Source organism: Indicator indicator, chromosome 11 (assembly GCF_027791375.1).
Source record: "Indicator indicator isolate 239-I01 chromosome 11, UM_Iind_1.1, whole genome shotgun sequence".
NCBI lineage: Eukaryota > Metazoa > Chordata > Aves > Piciformes > Indicatoridae > Indicator > Indicator indicator.
Window position 1 is genome coordinate 13,461,271 of NC_072020.1, and position 19,330 is coordinate 13,480,600.

Below are 19,330 nucleotides of genomic sequence, written 5' to 3' on the forward strand. Positions count from 1 at the left end.
ATGTTAATGCTTTTAAACTATAGTAGATTATCTTAAAAGTCAGACTTTTCTTTATGCAATTGTTGTAAATCCCTAGCTAAAGAATACTTTGAAGCAGGCTTTGGTTTTTCTGGCACTCATATTTTGTAGTCATTCTGATTGTTTTGGAAGATTCAAGAAATTTTCTGCCAACTTGGAATTAGGCAATTAAAATAGTAAAATGGCTGCAGAGGAAGCTTTTCATTCCAGAAAAGGTTCAGCTGTAATAATGATTTCAAGTTGTCTTTTAACCACAGGTTTTATAGATGTCCTCCCTTTAGACTTTGTCATTTTTATAAGGGAATTGATTTGTTATACTTTAAAATCAAATAAAGTGAGACAGAATAAACAAAAATAGGGCATGGGTGCTGCTGCAAACTTTTCAAGTTGTTATTGCATTTTTCATCTTTACTTTTATTTGATAGGTCTGTGAAATAGAGCTGTAGACTGGCAAAGACTTTAAATGAAATTTCACACTTTGATGATTTTTTTTTAAACTTTGATATATTGACAGCAAAAGGAGCTGCAAAGCTTTTATATAACTTGAGCAGTAACGCCAAGCAGCAGTCAAACGTCTCTATGCATTTGTGTTTAACTGCAGAAGAAAAACATGTCCATGGGCAGTAGAGGGTTCTTATCAACTCCCTAATCCCAGATCCCAGCAAACCTTGAGGGCATGCCTCAGATCTTGCTGAAATCATTGTAGACGCTCACAGTTTGCAGATTAAATATGCTATGTGTTCCTGGCTCCAACAACAGTTTTATGAGCTCACTAAGCTTCCTGTTTTAAGATCCTTTTCTGAAGTTTTTAGGAGCTGCTAAAGGCGATGCTGTATATGGCGAATGGTACTTGTTAATTTAGAGACACTTTAGATATTTCATTCTGTCTGTAAAAATAGCCAACGTTGCCATTTCCAAATTGGAACTTGAGCTGCACTGAAAAAAAAAGCTCCTTTAAAGAGGGATTCTGTTGTTTAAATGTGTTTGTCAGTACACAAGGCTACAAAGTTTATATGAGGCTTGATTTGTTTTATGGGGGCTTGACTTTGACTGGGGTCTTTAAAAGAGACTTTTTCAGTTGTAATTCTAAGCACAGTGCAGCTTTTAGTACATCATTTCTGAGCCTCTTTTAAGCAATTGTATTTGTGGCAGCTAATTAAACATACCTTTGAAGTTCTTATTCTCCTTTAAGTGTCAAAGAAGGCAGAAGGTATTCTGCCAAGGGTGAATTTCAGAGAATCAGGTAGTTAACCCTAGGATTTGTTGACCCTTCTGAATGAATGGTGTTGTGACTCAAATTCTGGGTCCTGACTTCTTTTCTAGCTGCTAACTAGTTAACTCCTATGTTTTATTCACTGTAATCATGTCTATGTATTTGGTGTAAGAGTTTTAATTAAAAAACAAAATACTTACAGTCCAACAACCTGTGTCACTTTATTCCTGAGAGAACTTGAGCCAATTTTGTGCTTAAAGGTTATTCAATGAATGAAATTTTGAAAGCCCATTTGTCAAGGTACTGCAGGGTTTCTGTTAGTTTTCAACCCCCAAATTCATTGTCTACATGGCCCAGTCATTAGTCATCAGTGTATTAGTGCTGCCTGCAGGCAATGCTGCCCAGCACTTCTTCACACCATTATAACTCCCAAAGTGTACTCTGCCGACTTGTAGAATTACTGCTCTGATTTCCACTTGGCTGGGTTTGAGGTAAGTCCCCTCCCTAGCTTCCAGCTCACTCTAATCCCTGCTTTCGTTTAAAGACGCTTTCTGCAGAGATTTAGGGGAAAACTTCCTTTAGGGTTGTGCTGGCATCATACTGTGGTTTCCTCGTGGTATACACTGCATTTCTATGCTGTACCTGCTTTGTTGGCTGCTGATCTAAAGAGTTGGTTTCTCTCTCTTTTGAAGAACAGAATAAGAAACAAGACAATACATTGATCTAAAAAATGCCTGCAAGATTATTTAGATTACAACAAGGGATGAACTAATTGGGATAGAATGTGTTTGTCTCTAAATAGTTGCTGGGTGTCAGAACCAGAATTCACTACTGAGAGATCTGATTGAATAATTTTCTTAGCTGAGGTTCCCAATCTATTATGAAGTTGGTGGTGTTTGTTTAAAGTTTTCATTTTTTTTTGCCCCACTGATTATCAGGACAATTGGTAGTTTAGTTTGGTTGTTTTCTTCTTTTTTTTTTTTTTTTTTATTTTGTGTTGTTTTTAAATGATGCTCAAAATGCTGCCTTTTTTTTTTTTTGATACCTGACATTTAGATCAGAGATAAGGACCCAACCCTTTTGGTGGTCTAGAACTGAACCTCCCCCAGTTGTGTTTACTGCTTTGTGTGATACTCTGTTTTCTTTACATACATTTACATTCTGTTAATGTCAAGAAAATCAACTGTGTGTAAAGAATCCTTCACCCAGCTGCCGAGGGAATGAAGCCTTCATTAGATAAGATATATGAATCCCTGAAACCAAAGAGTCAGAAACAGATCAAGTTAGTGTCACTTCAGCACAATGTCTGCTGTGCTGAGCCATGTATATTAAAGTGAAATCCTAGCACTACCACTTCGTAGCTAACAGGACATGTGGTTTGCTGTGGTTTTGCTTGGCTCTTCAATTCACTATGGGTGTTTTTTTTTTCTGGGAAAATAAGCTGTACAATTCTGTGATTGCACTATTTGAACAGGGGTAGTGGATTGCAAAGCACTGTGGCAGTTCAGAATTGTGCTGTTGTGTTTTGTAAAGTTACAGCAACATGAAGGAATCGTGTGGTTTTACTGCTGCTATCAGACAGGTGTAAAACCTACAGTAAACGGTAAAAGCTGAAGATCAAGTTTTGTAAAGGACTTCTCACCCTTGAAGTTCTTCTGGGATATATGGAGCTTTCCTAGCTCTTGTACATGGTTAAAACATTTGTGTTGGGTCAGGAGGTGAAATCCTGGATGAAGGCATCCCTTAACATGAGAGTATGCTGAGGAGATAAACAGGCTTCCAGGAGTGGAACTGGTGATCAAAAGATGGTGCTCTCAAAAACATTCTGTGTGATCCCTTTAATCTTGATTTAAAATGCCAGTTGTAAAATAAGGAATACTATCTTCTTTCATTTGCATGTAATAAGTTGGAACCAAAAGGCATTTCTTTGCAATAGATGTCTATTAAATACAGTTCTTGAGCTCCATTGCTATATAGGTGGCCATGGATCTAGTTTTGATGCTTAGAAACTCATCTCTTGGGATTCATGAACTAAAGCAAAACGGGTGAAGAAAGTGGTCACACCATTGGAATTCATGCTTAGCTCTGGTGCTCTAAATTGGCATACTTTGTGTTTTTCTGTGACAGTTGTAGTGACTTCTCATTTGATGAACTGAATAAATTGTGGTGCAAAGTACACCCTTTACAGATTTTTGTAGTTTGCTTTATCAAGCTGTTTATTGACAAGCTGGCAAAGAAAGGAAAGGAGATGACATCCTATATGGTCCTGTGAGTGTTCCTAGTGTCAGTATCTCAGAGAAAGTTGTAGGGTATTTTAGCAGCACAGCAAGACACAGATAACAGATTGTGTTGGATTGGAAGGGACCCTCAAAGGTTGTGTTGTCCAACACCCCTGCAGTGAGGAGGGACACCTGCTACTAGGTTAGGCTGGTTGTCCTCACTGCATATTCCTGTGTTAGTTTGAGCATGTGAGTGATTCAGGTTTCATAAAACAGGTGGTTTACAGAAGGAAGTCAGTGCGTGAGTAGCTTTGGTTTGGATTTAACGCGGCTGAATTGCTGAAGGAGGACAGTGGCAAAAACTGGTAGGGATGTTTGAAATGTCACCACTTGTTTGAACATACTGCTACAAACAGTAGAGTCCATAGGAGACTTTTTTTTTTCTCTTCCCCTTCCACCTAATTCTTTTCTAGCTAATCTTACTGTGACATAATTATTAGAGTTTGGTTTAGGTTTGTTGTTTTTTTCCTTTTGCAGAGTATAAAGGCAAGGACATGCAGGATTGCAAAACAAGCAGTAACACAGCTTACTCTTAAATTCTCTAGCAGTATTAGGCAGTTTAATTGGCAGGAGTTCTCATTTCTTAAGGGTAAGGGCATTACTGGTTTTAAACTCACTGCCCTCCCCAAACATATTTGTGGATTTAGACACTTAAAAAATATGTGGCTGTTCCTATTTGTTAAGAAGTAACTTTTGTTCTTTCCATTGTTTGTGTTTGGATAGTTTGTAAGAGAGTCAAATGAGGAATAAAGAAACCCAAGGCCATGTGGTTAAAATAACTAGATGCAGAGTTAATGACCTGGTTGGTTTGGCTGGATTTGGTTGTTGGTTGGGTTTTTTTTAATTATTGCAGGATGCCAGGTTGGAAGGGACCCCAAGGATATCTGGTCCAACCTTTTTGTTTTAAAGTTCAGTTACCCGCTCTTGAATAATGTGTGGATTATGCATTTTTTATCTCAGAGGCTATATCATATCTGAGAAACAAAGCTATTAAGATGTGCTTTGTGTTGCGTGGCCCCAGACAACTTCTGGGCGCGATGGACTGGTAGGATATGGAAAGTTCAACCCAAATCCTTCAGTGTTTTTATGCATTAAACTCTGTTTACTGAGTAAGAAACTGTGAATTACTTCTTTCCTGGTGGAAAGTTGTTTTATTTAGATACAGACTTTAATCTGTTGATGTAATAGTAAAAACATTTAATTGAGATTATACTTAACAGCTTTCTAGATCCTGTAACAAAAGTAGGGATAATCTACTTGTAAGAGTATGTGGGTGATATGTATTAAAAGGAACTGTGGTGCTGCTTCAGTAGAAAGTGCCCCTTACGGATCTTGTGTTTTTTATATCTTCAGAACTTTTGGTAATCCAGTTTATCTGCAGAACAAAGATGTAAGCAGATGCTTGACTCTAGAGTCAAGCAGTGATTACAGTTAGTAGTTCAGTGTATGCCATGGAAGAGTTTCTGATTTAGGATCTTAATCAGGAGGGTGCTAATGGCGCTGCTTTGCCTAGCTGATTGTCTTTGTGTTTGTGAACCTGCACTATTGTTGCCACAAGCTATTTAACCTATCAGGAACAGATCAGATCATCATTAACCAGGCTTTATAGGTCTAGTTGTTTTACAGTCTTTATGAGGGGAAGAAATCAAAGGAATGCAAGGCGGGGAAAGACAGCAGATAGTAATGAATTTGGAAATGTTGTATTAATACATGCGGGGCCCTACAACTTGGGGTATTTTTAAATTTTAAGCAACAAATCTGCCTATCATATTCTGCTGGGGGGAATTTTTTTTTAAATTTATTTTCTTTCTAATTTTACTTTATATTTCAAAACAGGTTTAGGAGTATGCAGTTAGCAATTATTCCATTTATAGACCATGCATGTCATTTAAATGGAGATAAGTATTGCAAAGTATAAGATCTTTTTTATCCCTGACTTACTATTGGTTTGTTGTGGTTTTATTTATAATGAATATTAGACTATTACTTGTGCTGTTTATATCAGTCTTAGTCTTACTGTGACCAGTTGTCTAAACAGGGAAGAACTGGAACAAAATTTGCCCAGGAGTAGTTAGTGGGGGGTTGCAGAATTCTAGTTTAGTTTACACAGAACTGAGAAAATTACCTGTTTCCAAAGTGTATAATATTAAGATCAGTTCCTATAGCTGTTACAAAAGTGGTGAGAGGTACCAGGAGGTTAATACTGCAAGTGGAAGATATTTCTTAAGATGCCTGGACGCTTGTGTATTTTTCAGCAAGTACTGCCAGGGCTTACTTTGTCAGTTCATCTTTCCAGCAGGTTTGATGGAAAGCAATGCTGAAATCTAGGTGGGTTTTGGAAGTTAAATGTACCTGGCTCAAGCCTGTATAAATCAGTGTGGAATAGCTCCTCTATAATAACATAAGATTGTCTCATGTAAATTTTGCATTTGAATGTGTCTGAACAAGACAGATTTTTATTTTTTATTTTAATCTTTAAATAATCCCAAGGAACAGTGCGACTGGTTTTGATAAAACTGATAAAGGGCCCTTTATGGCTGAGAGAGGCTGTAATTTCCTGATTGCTCTTCGTGCCTCCCCTTGTGTTTTTCACTTCCATACAGTTGTGCTGTTCAAGATACACTGTATCCCCAAAGACTGCTTCCAGTAATGCGGATCAGAGTGGGACCTGTGAACACCCTAACTACCTGTCTAGAGTCTTTGCTGAAAAATTAAACATGCTCTGTTTGCTCGCAGGCTGATTGGGGCACTCGGGTTGTTGATAGCAATCATTATGAACTTCCCTACTGCTGATGTAATGATGATGAATGCTGTGACACTGCTATTGCAGACAGCTCTTCTCAGTGGATGCAAACCACTTGTTAATGAATTGAATACAACTACAGCAGCATTGAATGGAACAGGGGAAGGATTTTTTTTTTTTTTTTTTTTGGTAAGAAACCTCCCCAGAGCAGCAAGCTAGCAAACAACAGATTAAACGATGCCCCCTCCAAAAATACAACAAACTTCCCTTAAGTTTGCAAGGAACATGCATCAGTCTGACATGCAATTGAGGCGAGTCATCTTGTTGGAAGTCAGTAAATCTATGCCTGTGCCTCTGAATTAAGATCTACATGATCTGGTCTTTAATACTAATGTATGCGATAGAAACTAATGATCTTTAATTCAGAGGGGAAAAGGAGCTCAGAGATGAAGATCTATTGGAAAATGCAAGTGTGTGTTTAGAAAGGGTCATGTTCCCTGCCCCTCCAGGCAGAGGGCTGCTCCACTGGTTTTGGTTAGTTGGCAGCACTGTGAGTAAATGACAAGATTTTTTTTTTCCCCCTCCCCAGTGTATTAATATGATTGGTTTTACTACTATGATGCACAGTTTTATGAGGAGCATGCATAAAGACTGGAAATTACATTATTTTGGATTGCTAAAATGATTTTTTTCCTTTTTGGTTGGAAATACATTTCCAACATGCTGTCATTTGTTGACATTCCTTGTAAAAGAGGCAGTTTTCCTGGTTTAACTAGTTCATACTGATAGCTTGTTCCTATAATTGCTCCAATTGCAATTGGTGGGGGATTCTTTTTATGGTTTAAAAGAAGAGACACACCTGCAGGCAGGTTGCTGGTTTGAAGGGTTTAGGTTAAAAATGGGGATCTGGAATTAACTGTGCAATGGGTTCAAGCTTTAAGGAAATTACAAAAGGTTGAAGCATGGTTGAGTGGGAAAAAGCCATGAATGTTTGCTTTCAGTAAGCAGTGTTTATCCTTCTATTTACCTATCACAGTTTAGGCTTTTGCCCGTATACTGCTACAGCATTTTCTTGCCATTCATATGTGCTTGGATATGCCTGACAGCAGACAGAAACTGGCTTTCTGGGTTTTTGGAAGCAGGCCTGCTTGCTGCAGAAGGGATGCATGTTGTCTGAGGCCTGAGGGCAGGAACAGGGGAAGTCACTGACCCATGCTGGGGTGAGCCCTCTATACCATAATATAAGCCACTTTGTGTTTTGATGTGAAGACAACATCAGGCTGTGGCTGATTTTCAGAATGCTTTTTGTTAGGAATTAGCAGACAGTGGAAGGAAATCTTCACATTGTCCTGGCCTTTTTTTTTTTTTTTTTTTTGTAAACTGCAATTCTCATGTTTCAGTACAATTTCTGAGAGAAAATAAAAATCACAGCCAAAAGCAAAGAGACTGAGTCTAGAAAACATGTGTATCTGGTTTGTGTTTTCAACTTGGGCATAAGTTCATCTTCAGGAAAAAAAAGTGTTTTGGGGCACCATACTGGTTTCCATCTGGCTGCTTCCCTATCAGGCATGCTTGGCAAAATGTACCAAAGACTTACCTCTGATGATGGGTGCTGCCATCTCTCCTGGCTTTCCTTACTTTCTTAGCCATGTGTACAAGCATGTAGGTGATATGGCACTGGAGTGTAATGGGAACTTCTGGAATTCTTATGGGTGCCTTTGTCACACGTGCATGGGTTGGGAGTGGAGGAAGGCAGGCACAGGGGGAAAGATCTGTGATGCTGAGGCCATGGCTCATGGTGCAGGGTGTGGAGCTGAGTAAGAAGGCTTACCCTCTTCCATGCTGACATGAATAAAAGCAGCCTTCTGGATGTAAACTAAGCAGACATGAACCAGGACAAGTACCAAGAGCAGATGTTTATATTATCTCGTGGCCAGTTCTGCAATCTTCTGACCAAAAACTCCCTTTCAGCTGTTACTTTAGGCCACTGCTCTGTACCATTGTTCACACTGGGTAGCGTAAAATAGGAAAGTATTCGAGAATTTAGAGAGTAATGGGAAATATGGAATTGTGTCTGCCAGTCTTCCTTTAAAGAAAACATCCCCAAAACACCTGAAAAATGTCAATGGTAGGCTGTTGGGGAAAGAAAAAAATCAACCAAGAAAATGGATGGATGCCAGTCTAAGCAGCCACGTGTTACTCTTAAATTGCAGATGATTCAAAGATGCTTTTTTTTATTTTATTTTTTTTTAATTAAAGCTGTGTTAACGCCTTACAACACCTTGATCTCCTTTCCTGAGCAGTGGTAGGTTCAGATTGTAAGGGAGGTCCTGTACTCCATGGTGCAGAAGGGAAGAAAGTGGAGATAAGTGAGGGCTCCTTGCTCATGTCTGCACAGACGTCTGTGTGGCAGGAAGTGGTGGAACTGCTGTAGATACCTGTCATCGTGTTTGTGAGCCTTGCCCAAATGTTTCACGCCACTCCAATGCCCTGTGAAATGGGGGCAGAGTATGTGGCTTCTTCCTTTCTGGTTGAATGGGGAGTGTAATTGTTTCCTTTTGTGACAAAACAGGCTTGTGAGCCAAGGACAGAAGAAAATGGGGGACAAGTTCTGCAGCTCCCCTATTCATGCTCTCAAAGTCAAACTCTGTTGGAAATGAAGAAGCTGCCTGAATAGCAGACTTGGCCTTCAGAAGGCAGAACAGAAGAAAAATAGCCAGAAATGAAAATGTAAAGCTTTGTAAATTCCTTCAGAGACAGCGCAAGAAGTTACTCTTTGTAGAGAATATGAATAACTCAAAGGAGGGTAAGTCAGAGCACGAGAGGGTACATCAAAGGGCTCACGCATGCAGTGGCTGGAGGCTTAGTAGAGGCAAATTTTGGTGTTTATGTGATCAGGCCTGTACAGAGAAAACAAGCCTGTTCTTGTTAGTGTAGGGTGAAGAGCTTGGCAGCAGTGCCAGCTTTCCCCAATTTCTGCCCATGCAAGGGACTGAGAAGCTTGAGAGAAATGGTAACTGACCAAAGCTGTGGGTGCTCCTGCATAAGATGTGCAAGGGGAAGTGGGGTGAAAGCATACCAGAAATTTGGCAAGGTGGTACATTTACAAAGCTGGTATGAGATCTCTCTTCAAGAAAACTTGTGCGTTGCTGGGTATAAGTGAAGGGCTGTTGGAAGCTGAGTATTTATCATTAGATCTCTGCTGCTGCCTGTTTGAAGACACCCAACATTCCCCTTCCACTTCCTGTAGGAAGTTGTTTCACAGATCACAATATTTGTAGCACTTCTGCCAGTACATCTTGGAAGTGCTCTTAGACGTACTGTGCCATGGTGGGCAGAACTTTGTTATTCCTGGGTTTAGCAAGTTTAGAAACTCAAGGGAAGAAAAATGACTGGCTGAACATTAGACCAGTAGGTCAGTGGCAGAGTCTCTGATACCTAGTCCAGTTCCCTAGCAGCACAGAGTGGCTAAATAACGATTCATTTAGTGATTGGGTTCTTGTTTGATCTCTACTGTATAACAACAGTGAGGCTTTGGAGTGTTTTATTGTGCTCTTAAACTCCAATCAGGAAGGTGGGAAGGGTTAGGTTTACTAGATAGCTGTGTTTGTGATGAATTGCCTTTGTAGCCTTTTTGTTTGGGGGTTTTTTTTGACTGTCAAAATTGGGGAAGCAGGTTGCTGATGTAATTGCACTTATTTTGTGGCTTGTTTTGAAGCCTCTGGGGTTTTATTTCATTTAGATGTTCTGGAACAGCACCTTCAGCTAAGGGGTCTGAAACCCTTTGCAGTGCTGCTCAGAGCTGCAAACTATTTGTCGTTGCATAGGATCATGTTCAAACCATCGTAATACTGAGGTACTTTGCTTCTAAGCATGGTGGGCACTGAATATCGATGATCTGTGTAACGCTTCCTTAGGCAGACTGGCATGCCTTAAAGGTCTTTTCCAACCAAAACGATTACATGGGTCAAGTTGCAGAGCAGTTCTTGGGAATGCTTGTGCTCTTCATAGCTCAGAATCCCTGCCCAGAATTCGAGGCCTGCTGTGCTCATGCTGCTGCACAGGGAGCCTTACCCTTTTGGAAGCCTGGGGGCTTCTTAGGTTTGTGTCAGGAGCGTAGAAGCTCTGAAAATAAGCTCAGCAGATCCGCAGGGTATCATTGGAGATGACACTGAAAACAGCCAGGAAAGGCAGAGGAACCAGACACACACCTCTGCAAAGTGTTCCATTTTCAGCATTTTCATGCAAAAGAAAGTGATCCCATTATCTGCCACTAGTAGTAATATTTGCCTTTCCTTGTGGTTTTCAGGGTGTTGCTGCAATGCACTTTCATTTGAGTTAGATTTCTGAACAAACAAAGTGTGAGGTGTTTACAGGAGAAGGACAAGGTGTAGAGATAGGGCACTGCTTGCTGCAGTGTGTTGGGGTAGTGTGAATGTTGAAATTTAAATATTTGGCTTCTGTAGTCAACATGAAGGTCTGTCTTGATTTCTTTTGAGGTATTCCAAAGTGCTCTCGAAATGGGAGAAAAATACTGATTTCTGCTCCCCTGCCCCCTCCATTAAACCCTACAGGCTTGAAAAAAGTGGATCCATCCATCAAGAAGCACAGTGGTTTGTGATACAGATTCTCTTTAAAGGCAAACACTTATTTTTGCTATTAGTTTTTCCTTAAATTCCTCAGGAATTCATGCATGCAGACATGATTTGATGGGCATCCAGAAATGGCTTGTAGACTGCTAATTTGGTTGTGCTGTGCAGGCTCTTCAGGTGAGGTGTGAGAGGTTTGGGACTAAACTTTTGAATACCATTTAAAGTTCATGACTCTCTTGTTTTCATTCAGGTACTAGTGTAAGGAGAGCTGAAGTAATGAGAAGTCATCATGGAGGCGCAGTCCCATAGCTCTACCACAACGGAGAAGAAAAAAGTGGAGAATTCCATTGTGAAATGCTCCAGTCGAACAGATGTCAGCGAGAAAGCTGTTGCCTCCAGCACAACTTCCAATGGTGAGTAACAGCAGGGATTTACTAGCAGCCAAACCTACAGTAATTTTATGTTCTCTGCATTCCTTGTGAATTGAGCATTTGCACCTGGATCAGTGTTTCTTCTAAGGAAAGGCTAAAGAGAAACAAGCAAGGGGGGGGAGGGTGGTGGTGGAGATGGTAGGATACAATAGGGTCTGTTTTGGCATCAGGCACAGGCTTTTTCTTCCAGATGTTCTAATTTGAGATGTAAATGTGCTAAGTTATTTATTATAGGAAGTTCCTGTTTTTGGCGTCTTGGAAGTTGTCTTGATTAGCCTGGCAGGGCTTGCGAGTGCTTTGCATTTGGCCGTTGAAATTGCTTGCACTAGTTAGATAATTAGTTACTACAAAAGACAGAGAAGTACCTCTGTCAAAATTAATGGCAAAGGTTTTTTTTTTTCCTTCTCTTCTTTTGCAAATAAACTTGCTCCTCTCAAATGGCTGCCCTCCTCTCCCCAGAGTTCTTTATAATGGCCAGGAACAAAACATCATGCTTAGAGTGTATCCTCCTGTGAATTCGTTTCAAAGTTGTGAATGTACAGCTTGTAAATTTGCAAAACTGGAGTAGTTTGCTTAATCTCCTCCCCAGAGATTACCTCACTTGACAATTTTACATATTCTCTGCCTCTCTGGAGAGTGTGGAATCCCAGCCCAGGCTCTTGCATTGTTCAGTGTAGGAGGACAGTGCACTGGTCTCTGCTAATGCAGAACTCACTTTGGATTAGGAAAGAAAGTTGCTTGGAGAAATGTGGGCAGAGTTTAGATCCATGGAGTTTGGATAGCTTCAGGTTAGCTGTCCGTTTTTGCAAATCAGTCTAAGAATGGCTAAAAGTGGCAGAAATCTTTCTGTGTATTTTGAAGTCCTGGTGTATTTCTGGCAAAACATTTTCTGTTCACCTTTTCTGGTTCCATTGTGCTCACTCATCTGGGCTTGTGGTCCAGATCAGGTTCTCACTTTGACATCTTGAAGAAAGGTTTCTAGTTTCTTAAAGAAACATATATCTCCCACTAGACTAAAGCAGAAAATACATGAATCTCTGTGTGTCAGTAAAAATTACATGGCACATGTCCCAGTATCCTTGTGTGTGACTGGACTTCAGATTCAAAACAAACTCAGCACCTGCTGACCTGCTAGATGGAGTTGATCCCCACAAGAGTATAGAAACTCTTGAGCAGTTATGGAAAAAGTTGCATCAGTTTTCTAAGGCATATGAAATCAGATCCTCAGCTGGTATAAGTCAGCACATGTGGATCTGCTGCTGTCAATAGAATTACAGTGGTTCACATTAGCTGAAGAGCTCCCCATTGTATTTTTTTTTTTTTTTTTAGATGATAGGATTTTCCACATTGGCCCAACTTCTCAAACATGCACACTTAAACACATGTGTGTGTTCTTTGATGTGTCAGGGGTTTGTACTCAGACTCCATACTGGCATGCACCTCTGACTGCTAGGGCTAGATTTAATGCTGTCATTAAACATTTAGATTTAGAGAGCTAAAAATAAAGCTTTCTAGATACTTTTGCCTAATTCTGACACCAATTTACCTTATGGCCAAATAATTTTCTGTTCTACCTATCAGCTTTAAGAGTAATATTAGTTCTTAACTACCTGCTTCATCTACGTGGTGGCATGTCAGGGGCATCACACTCCCAAGAGCTAGAAGGATTCCAAGGCTAATGAATGACTTGAAATTATTTTCACCTGAATTATCTCCTGTTAATGGAGTGAGGTGTTAATGTAGTACACGTGCTCAGGCCTGAGGCTGCCTTTGGTTAAGCTAACGACAGTTATCTTCGTGGGTAAGGGTTGTTAGGTTTTGTATTTAGGGAAGTCACCAGGTTTGGGTTGCTAATCTACCTTCATGTATAACCAAGCAAACGATTTTCCAGAGATACAGGATTGGGCTTCAAAAGGATAAAAAAATATATTCCTCCCTGGATATGAAAAATTTCCTCTTTGTGTAGAGGCTCCATGGAGCTTGTACCAAAACAAATCCTAACACCAAAACTTTAGGAACTTAAACATGAGTTTTAAATTACTGCTTCTTGCAGATGTGATTGTCATGATAATGAATTTGGGTTACAAAGACCAATTTGCATGAAAGCTAGAGTTTGCATCTCATTTGCATCTTTTGTTCTTTAATGCTGGAATGGGTATTACTGCAGGAGCATCATCAGTTGATACAAGACACTAGTACTACAAAACATGCAGCTTTTGTTGATTCAGTGCCCCTCTTTTGCAGAGGGCTGTGGTAATGTTAAATGATTTCCATTTCCATTTGAATGCTCTATTAAACAAGGTAAAGCACCCTTAAAAATAACAAAAAACACAGAAAGATCCTTGCTGGTTTTATCAGAAGACTGCTGTCACTGCAGAGCAGCATCTGCCTATCATAGCAATGTCACCTCCTAAACATGTCTAATATCAGTGCTTCTCTCTTTCTGGACAACACAATAATTAGCAAAGTTTTCAGGGTAAGGTGTACTTGAGTGACAGCTCTCTGACTTTCTCAGTAGCTCTGTTGTCTTGAGAAGGAGTCAGAACTTGGATTATGAGTAGATTGAAAGCTGCTAGTTATGGGTTTTACGCTTACAGTCTTGAAGAAGCAAAGAAAACACCATTATTTCAACAGCTCCCAAAAGCGAGTGACACTTCTGCTTGAAGAATCTATGTTTAAAAGAAAATGGAGTGTAGAAAACTTCTAAATTGTATGTGAGGCCCAGACTCCTGGGTGCCCCTGGGAAAGTACTAACTGTGCTGTAGGCACCAACAGTGCCTTGGTTCATATGTTAGTCACTTCTGCTGAGTTTCTGTCCTTAATACCAAGGAGACTGCACTCACCTCACTACAAACTCTGACTGTATTGCTAAGAAACTTGCACTCTGTTATAAGGGCCTGCCAACCTTTCCATTGTAAACCTCTAATTTCAGGCATTTATAACTTAGCCATTAAAATGTGCTCCGGGCTGAAACATGTAGGGAAGGTCTTAGTGCTGGAATAAATTAAAACTTCTTTTAACATTTGATTACAAATTATGATTTTCAATTTTTATTTTTTTTTTAATAACTAACAAAAATTTGTGGTGTGCTTTGATCCCTACTGGGATTGTGTAATCTGGGACCACTCTTGGTTTGTTTTGAATTCATTTTTGCAAGCTTTTGATATTTTTTTTTTCTTGTGTGTTTAATTTTGTATATTTCAACCATACTGTGCCCAGTTTACTAGAACACATTTATTTGCAAATTTGCTTCTTTTATTCCTTCTTTGACTGCTGTATTTACTGCCAGGCTAACACCCAAGGTGGTGAAGGGGAAGTGCTAAAGAGAACTGCTGATGGAGATGTTAATTCCCAAAAAGCTGTGTGAATAAAAAGTTTGTGCTAGGATCTAAAGTGAGCTTGCTTTTGTATATCATCGGATTTGATGGTCTCAGATTTAACTGCTTTGGCAAAATAGCAACAACAACTAAATATCACTGGTACGACGCTGGAGTAACGAGACCAGTGTCAGGTCTGGTCTTCTCAGACATATCTCTGCTGCTCTTCTGGAGACAAAGCAGTAAGACCCTGTTCCCTACCATGTCAATGCATGGATTTAGGTTATCATCCTGAAAGCTGCTGTGTGCACACAGTTTTCTATCAAGTTGTGCAAGGTTGATAAACTCATGAAGACCGGGTCTGTGCTCCCTTTGGAGAGCCTTTGCCTGGTATTGCAGGTCAGGAAACTAGCCTTGCTAGAGCTCTGTTGGATAAAATGATGCCTTCTCTAATTTCAAGTAATTCCAGGGTTATTTTCTAAGAAGTTTTGTGAGGGCTGAATGAATGCTTCTGCAGGGCAAAGCTGCTCTTCACAGTGTTGCTTGGAGAACATCAGGAGATTGTAACACTGTGTTCAGCCCTGATTTATTTACTGTTTGGCCTGTGAATTTTGTCAGTGACTGAAATGCTTTCCTTTTTTGCACGTTTTGGCTTTAAACTCATGTTTTTAATGTTGCATTAAAACAATGCAGTTATTGTATAGGGGCTCTTTCAGTGTCTGACAGGCAAGCACTTAATTTCAGTTTGATGTGTTTTGTCTAGTTTTTGACCCATGAGCTTGTTCCAGTGTAATCTGATACTCCTTATTAACCTATTACTCTGCCTTAAAAAAAAAGCTAATTATAAACGTATGTAGGTTGTGGACTTGCCTACCTTTATCAGAATCAGATAGTTATTGACAACATACTTTAAAGTGATAAAAAACAGAAATTTTTATCTTACTGATGATGTAATTTAAAACCAAGCTTGAGAGATGAATAAATGCGAGGGAGTTCATGCATCCACTTTGATTCTTTCAGAAGAGCCAGCTTCATCTGTGTCTCTTTATTTTTTTTTTCTTCCTAGTAGTTCTTTCAGGATTGAATGAGGGAAGTATTCAGAAGTCTGCAAACCCATAAGAATCACATTTCCTGTTTAAACTTTCAGTTGGTTACTTGTCCTGCTGCTTGCTTTCAAGGTCACCATAAAATAGGTGTTAATCATAATAACCATTCTTGGCCCCTTTGTTGGACTGATGTGCTCAGGGTCCCGTTGAGAGGTCAGGGCTCAAAAGAGGTAGTTAGCTATCAGGAAACATTGCCTATACTGTTTTAGTGGCCTGCAGATTGAGTCCTGAATTGATTATATGAGACCTGATTCTACAAAGTCATCTTCTCCTGAAATGAAAGGGGATGGAGGGGCCCTCTTCACTTACCAGTTTCAGCTCAAGGAGGAAACAGTGTCCAGTAATATTAGATGCTGGAAATGATGGCTTCTGTGTTTAGTTTTTTTCTGAGGTTTTTGTTTTTCAGTGAGACAAGTCATACAATCATAGAATGGTAGGGGTTGACAGGGACCTCTGGAGATCATCTAGTCCAACCAACCTGCTAATGTAGGTGTGCCTAGATGAGGTTGCACAGGAACGCATCCAGGTGGGTTGTGAACACCTCCAGAGACGGAGACTCCATGACCTCTCTGGGCAGCTGTCACCCATAAAGAAGTTTCTCCTTAAGTTCAAGTGTAACCTCCTGTGTTCTAGTTTGTACCCACTGCCTCTTGTCCTATCAGTGGCTGTCACTGAGAAGAGCTCAGCTCCATCTTCATGACCTCCACTCTTTAGATAGTTATATGCATTGATAAGATCCCCTCTCAGTCTTCTCCAGAATAATGTGCCTCAAGTCTCTCATCCTCTCTTCATGAGAGAGATCCTTCAGTGCCCCAGGGAATCCTCATGACCACCCTCTGTTGGACTCTCTCCAGTACTTCCCTTTCTCTCTTGAACTGAAGAGCCATGACCTGGACACAGTAACGCCAAGTGTGGCCTCACCAAGACAGAGTAGAGAGGGAGGAGAATCTCTCTTGACCTGCTGGTTACACTCCTCTTAATGCAAGAGGGCACATTGCTTTCTCATGGTGAGCTTGTTGTCCATCAAGACTCCTGGGCCCTTTCCCACAGCGTTGCTTTCCAGCAGGTCAGCTCCCTAGCTGTGGTGGTGCCTGGTGTTACTCCTCCCCAGGTGCAGGACTCTACAGTTGCCTTTGTTGAACTCTGTGAGTGTCCCCTCTGCCCAATTCTCCAGCCTGTCAGGTCTTGCTGAATGGCAGCACAGCCTGATGTCCACCACTCCCTCCCAGTTTTGTTCCGTGAGCAAACTGGTTGAGCGTACGCTGTTCTTTCATCCAGCTTGTTGACGAAGGTGCTGAACAAGATACTGAAGTTACTCCTATCTGTAGCAGTGGCATGTGGCCCCATGGAAAGTAATGGTAGAATGGTCACTTGGCGTGAGCTCAGAAAAGTAAGGGCTAAGATGTGAACTTGCAGGATTTTGTGCACCCTTCTGTTCTAAGAGTTGTGGCTAGGTCCTAAAAGGATAAACCGAAAGAAGGTGCCTATCCCTGGGAGAATAGAATTATAGAATCATTTAGGCTGGAAAAGATCATCAAGTTCAACTACTAACATAAAGCTACCAAGTCTTCTGCTAAACCATGTCCCTCAGCAGTACATCTACATATCTTTTAAACACCTCCAGGGATGATGTTTCAACCACTTCTCTGGGGAAGCCTCTTCCCATCCTTGACAACCCTTTCAGCAAAGAAATTTCTTCTAATGTCCAATCTAAACCTTCCCTGGCACAATTTGAGGCTGTTCCCTCTCGTCCTGTGACTTGCTGCTTTGGAAAACAGACCAACTCCCACCTCACTCCAACCTCCTTTCAGGTGGTTGTGGAGAGTAAGGAGGTCTCCCCTCAGTCTCCTTTTCTCCAAACTGAAGAGCTCCAGTTCCTTCAACTGCTCCTCACAGGACTTGTTCTCTAGACCCTTCACCAGCTTTGTGTCTCTTCTATTAAATAGACTGTCCTGATGCTTCACAGTATCGGAAGGAAGACTATTGGAGGTTGTAATTAAGTGGGGAGTGCATATCTTGGTGTGTTGTAATCTGGTATGAGTAGCTGATTAAATACGTGTTCATTCGGAGTAATGCACCCATGGTCCTTTATGCTTACTAATAAAATTCCTGTCATCAAGTTAGGGTTAATTGTAGCCTGTAATAACTCATTCTGCCTGATAGTATTTTCTAGTGTTGTTCCTCAGTGAGCCAGCCCTACCCTTGCCCTGCTCTAAAGCATATGAGCTGCAAGTGCAGTGCAGTATTGCTTCATTAATTCTGCTGAGATTTCTCTCCTTTTTTCCCCCCCTTCTTTCCTCTCCCTGCAGTGGTTAATAGCATAAGGGATATTAAATGTCAATCCTCCTGTATCCCTTTGCAAGTTCCAGAAAGAGATGATTGAGTGGCTTATCCCTGCAATCACTGTAATCAGTAAGTAATGACTTAACATCCTGCTGGATAACATGAGGTGGAATCGGGAGAAAACATTAGTTAACAGCAGAAGCTTGCCACCTGGATGAGGTAGAGGTTCAATTTAGGAAATTATACACTGGGGATTTTTTTTTTCTTGAAAAAAAAAAACAACCCCAAAACCCACCCCCCCAAACACCCAAGCAATCATGCTACAATTGTACCTGGGTTTTGAAGTAAATGATAATAATAAAAAGGTTTCAAATGGGTCTGTACAGCAGGCAGTGGTACTGTGCTCTGTAGCTTGCGCTTTGCAGGAGTCCAGTATCAATCAGACCTCTAAAATTCAGGCATTAGAGCCCACAGGACTGGGGAGGTGGGGAACAACCAAGGGGTTTGATTTTTAGTAGGAAGAAGGCTGCTGGTGGATGAAGCGTGGGGGATATTGTTAGCTTTCCAGAGAAGGGCTCACTCATGGCCCTTAAGTGCTGGTCTCTGGGGAAGATGATACTCTAAAAAGGAAAGGGCCTCCTACTGACCTTGCAGTGCTGTGCCAGCCCTTGCCACCAGTGTGGAGAGGCCTCATGGCAGCGAGGCAGGAATCTGCAACAGCGCTGCTGCTCCAAGTGATGGCACCTTCCTCCTAGCTGCTGGAAATGGTGTCAGCAAACACACAGGTGCCATGTAGATGGGGAGGGTTAGGAGGGCACCAGAAAAATGCAGGAAGAAAATTGTCACGTCCTGAGAGTTTTCCTGGTTCCTGAAAAGTGACCAGATTTGGAAATCTGTGAGTGAAGGAGCTATGTGGAGTAGATCATCATCTTAAAGTAAATAAAAAGAATTTTAAAAAATCCTCCTAATTGACTTAAAAGCAGGCAACCCCTCTGGCAGGCTTTACGATTCGAGCTGTGTAAATTAAGGCAGTGGAAGTAATTAAATTACTTAATATGTTTCCAAATGACATTCGTCTTTTCTCTTCCAGAATGTTTTCTATTTCATATCTGTCTCTGGTTAAAAGGAGATAATCGGGCATCAGTGTTGCATTTGATTATATCCTTGCTCTGTATGTTTCTGTTTACCTCCCCCACATTTTTTTTTTAATTCTTTTCTGGAACATATATATAAACCCTCAGCTTCTGCTTACATTGAAGTTTTTACTAAATACATATGGCAGTAAGTGGGAGAAGTGTGCTTAGGATATGGCATGTGATTATGTGAAGAAGGTACTGTGTTAAAACTA

At 40.7% G+C, this 19,330-nt stretch overlaps 1 protein-coding gene across 1 annotated transcript in view; it reads left to right on the top strand.

The window, feature by feature from the left end:
- Positions 1-11,134: 11,134 nt before the first annotated feature.
- GLI3 (GLI family zinc finger 3) overlaps positions 11,135-19,330 on the top strand; it is a 193,820-nt gene continuing 185,624 nt past the window's right edge. Inside the window, exon 1 of the mRNA XM_054384768.1 lies at positions 11,135-11,258. Within this exon, the coding sequence (XP_054240743.1) occupies positions 11,135-11,258 (124 nt within the window). The remainder of the gene's footprint in view (positions 11,259-19,330) is intronic.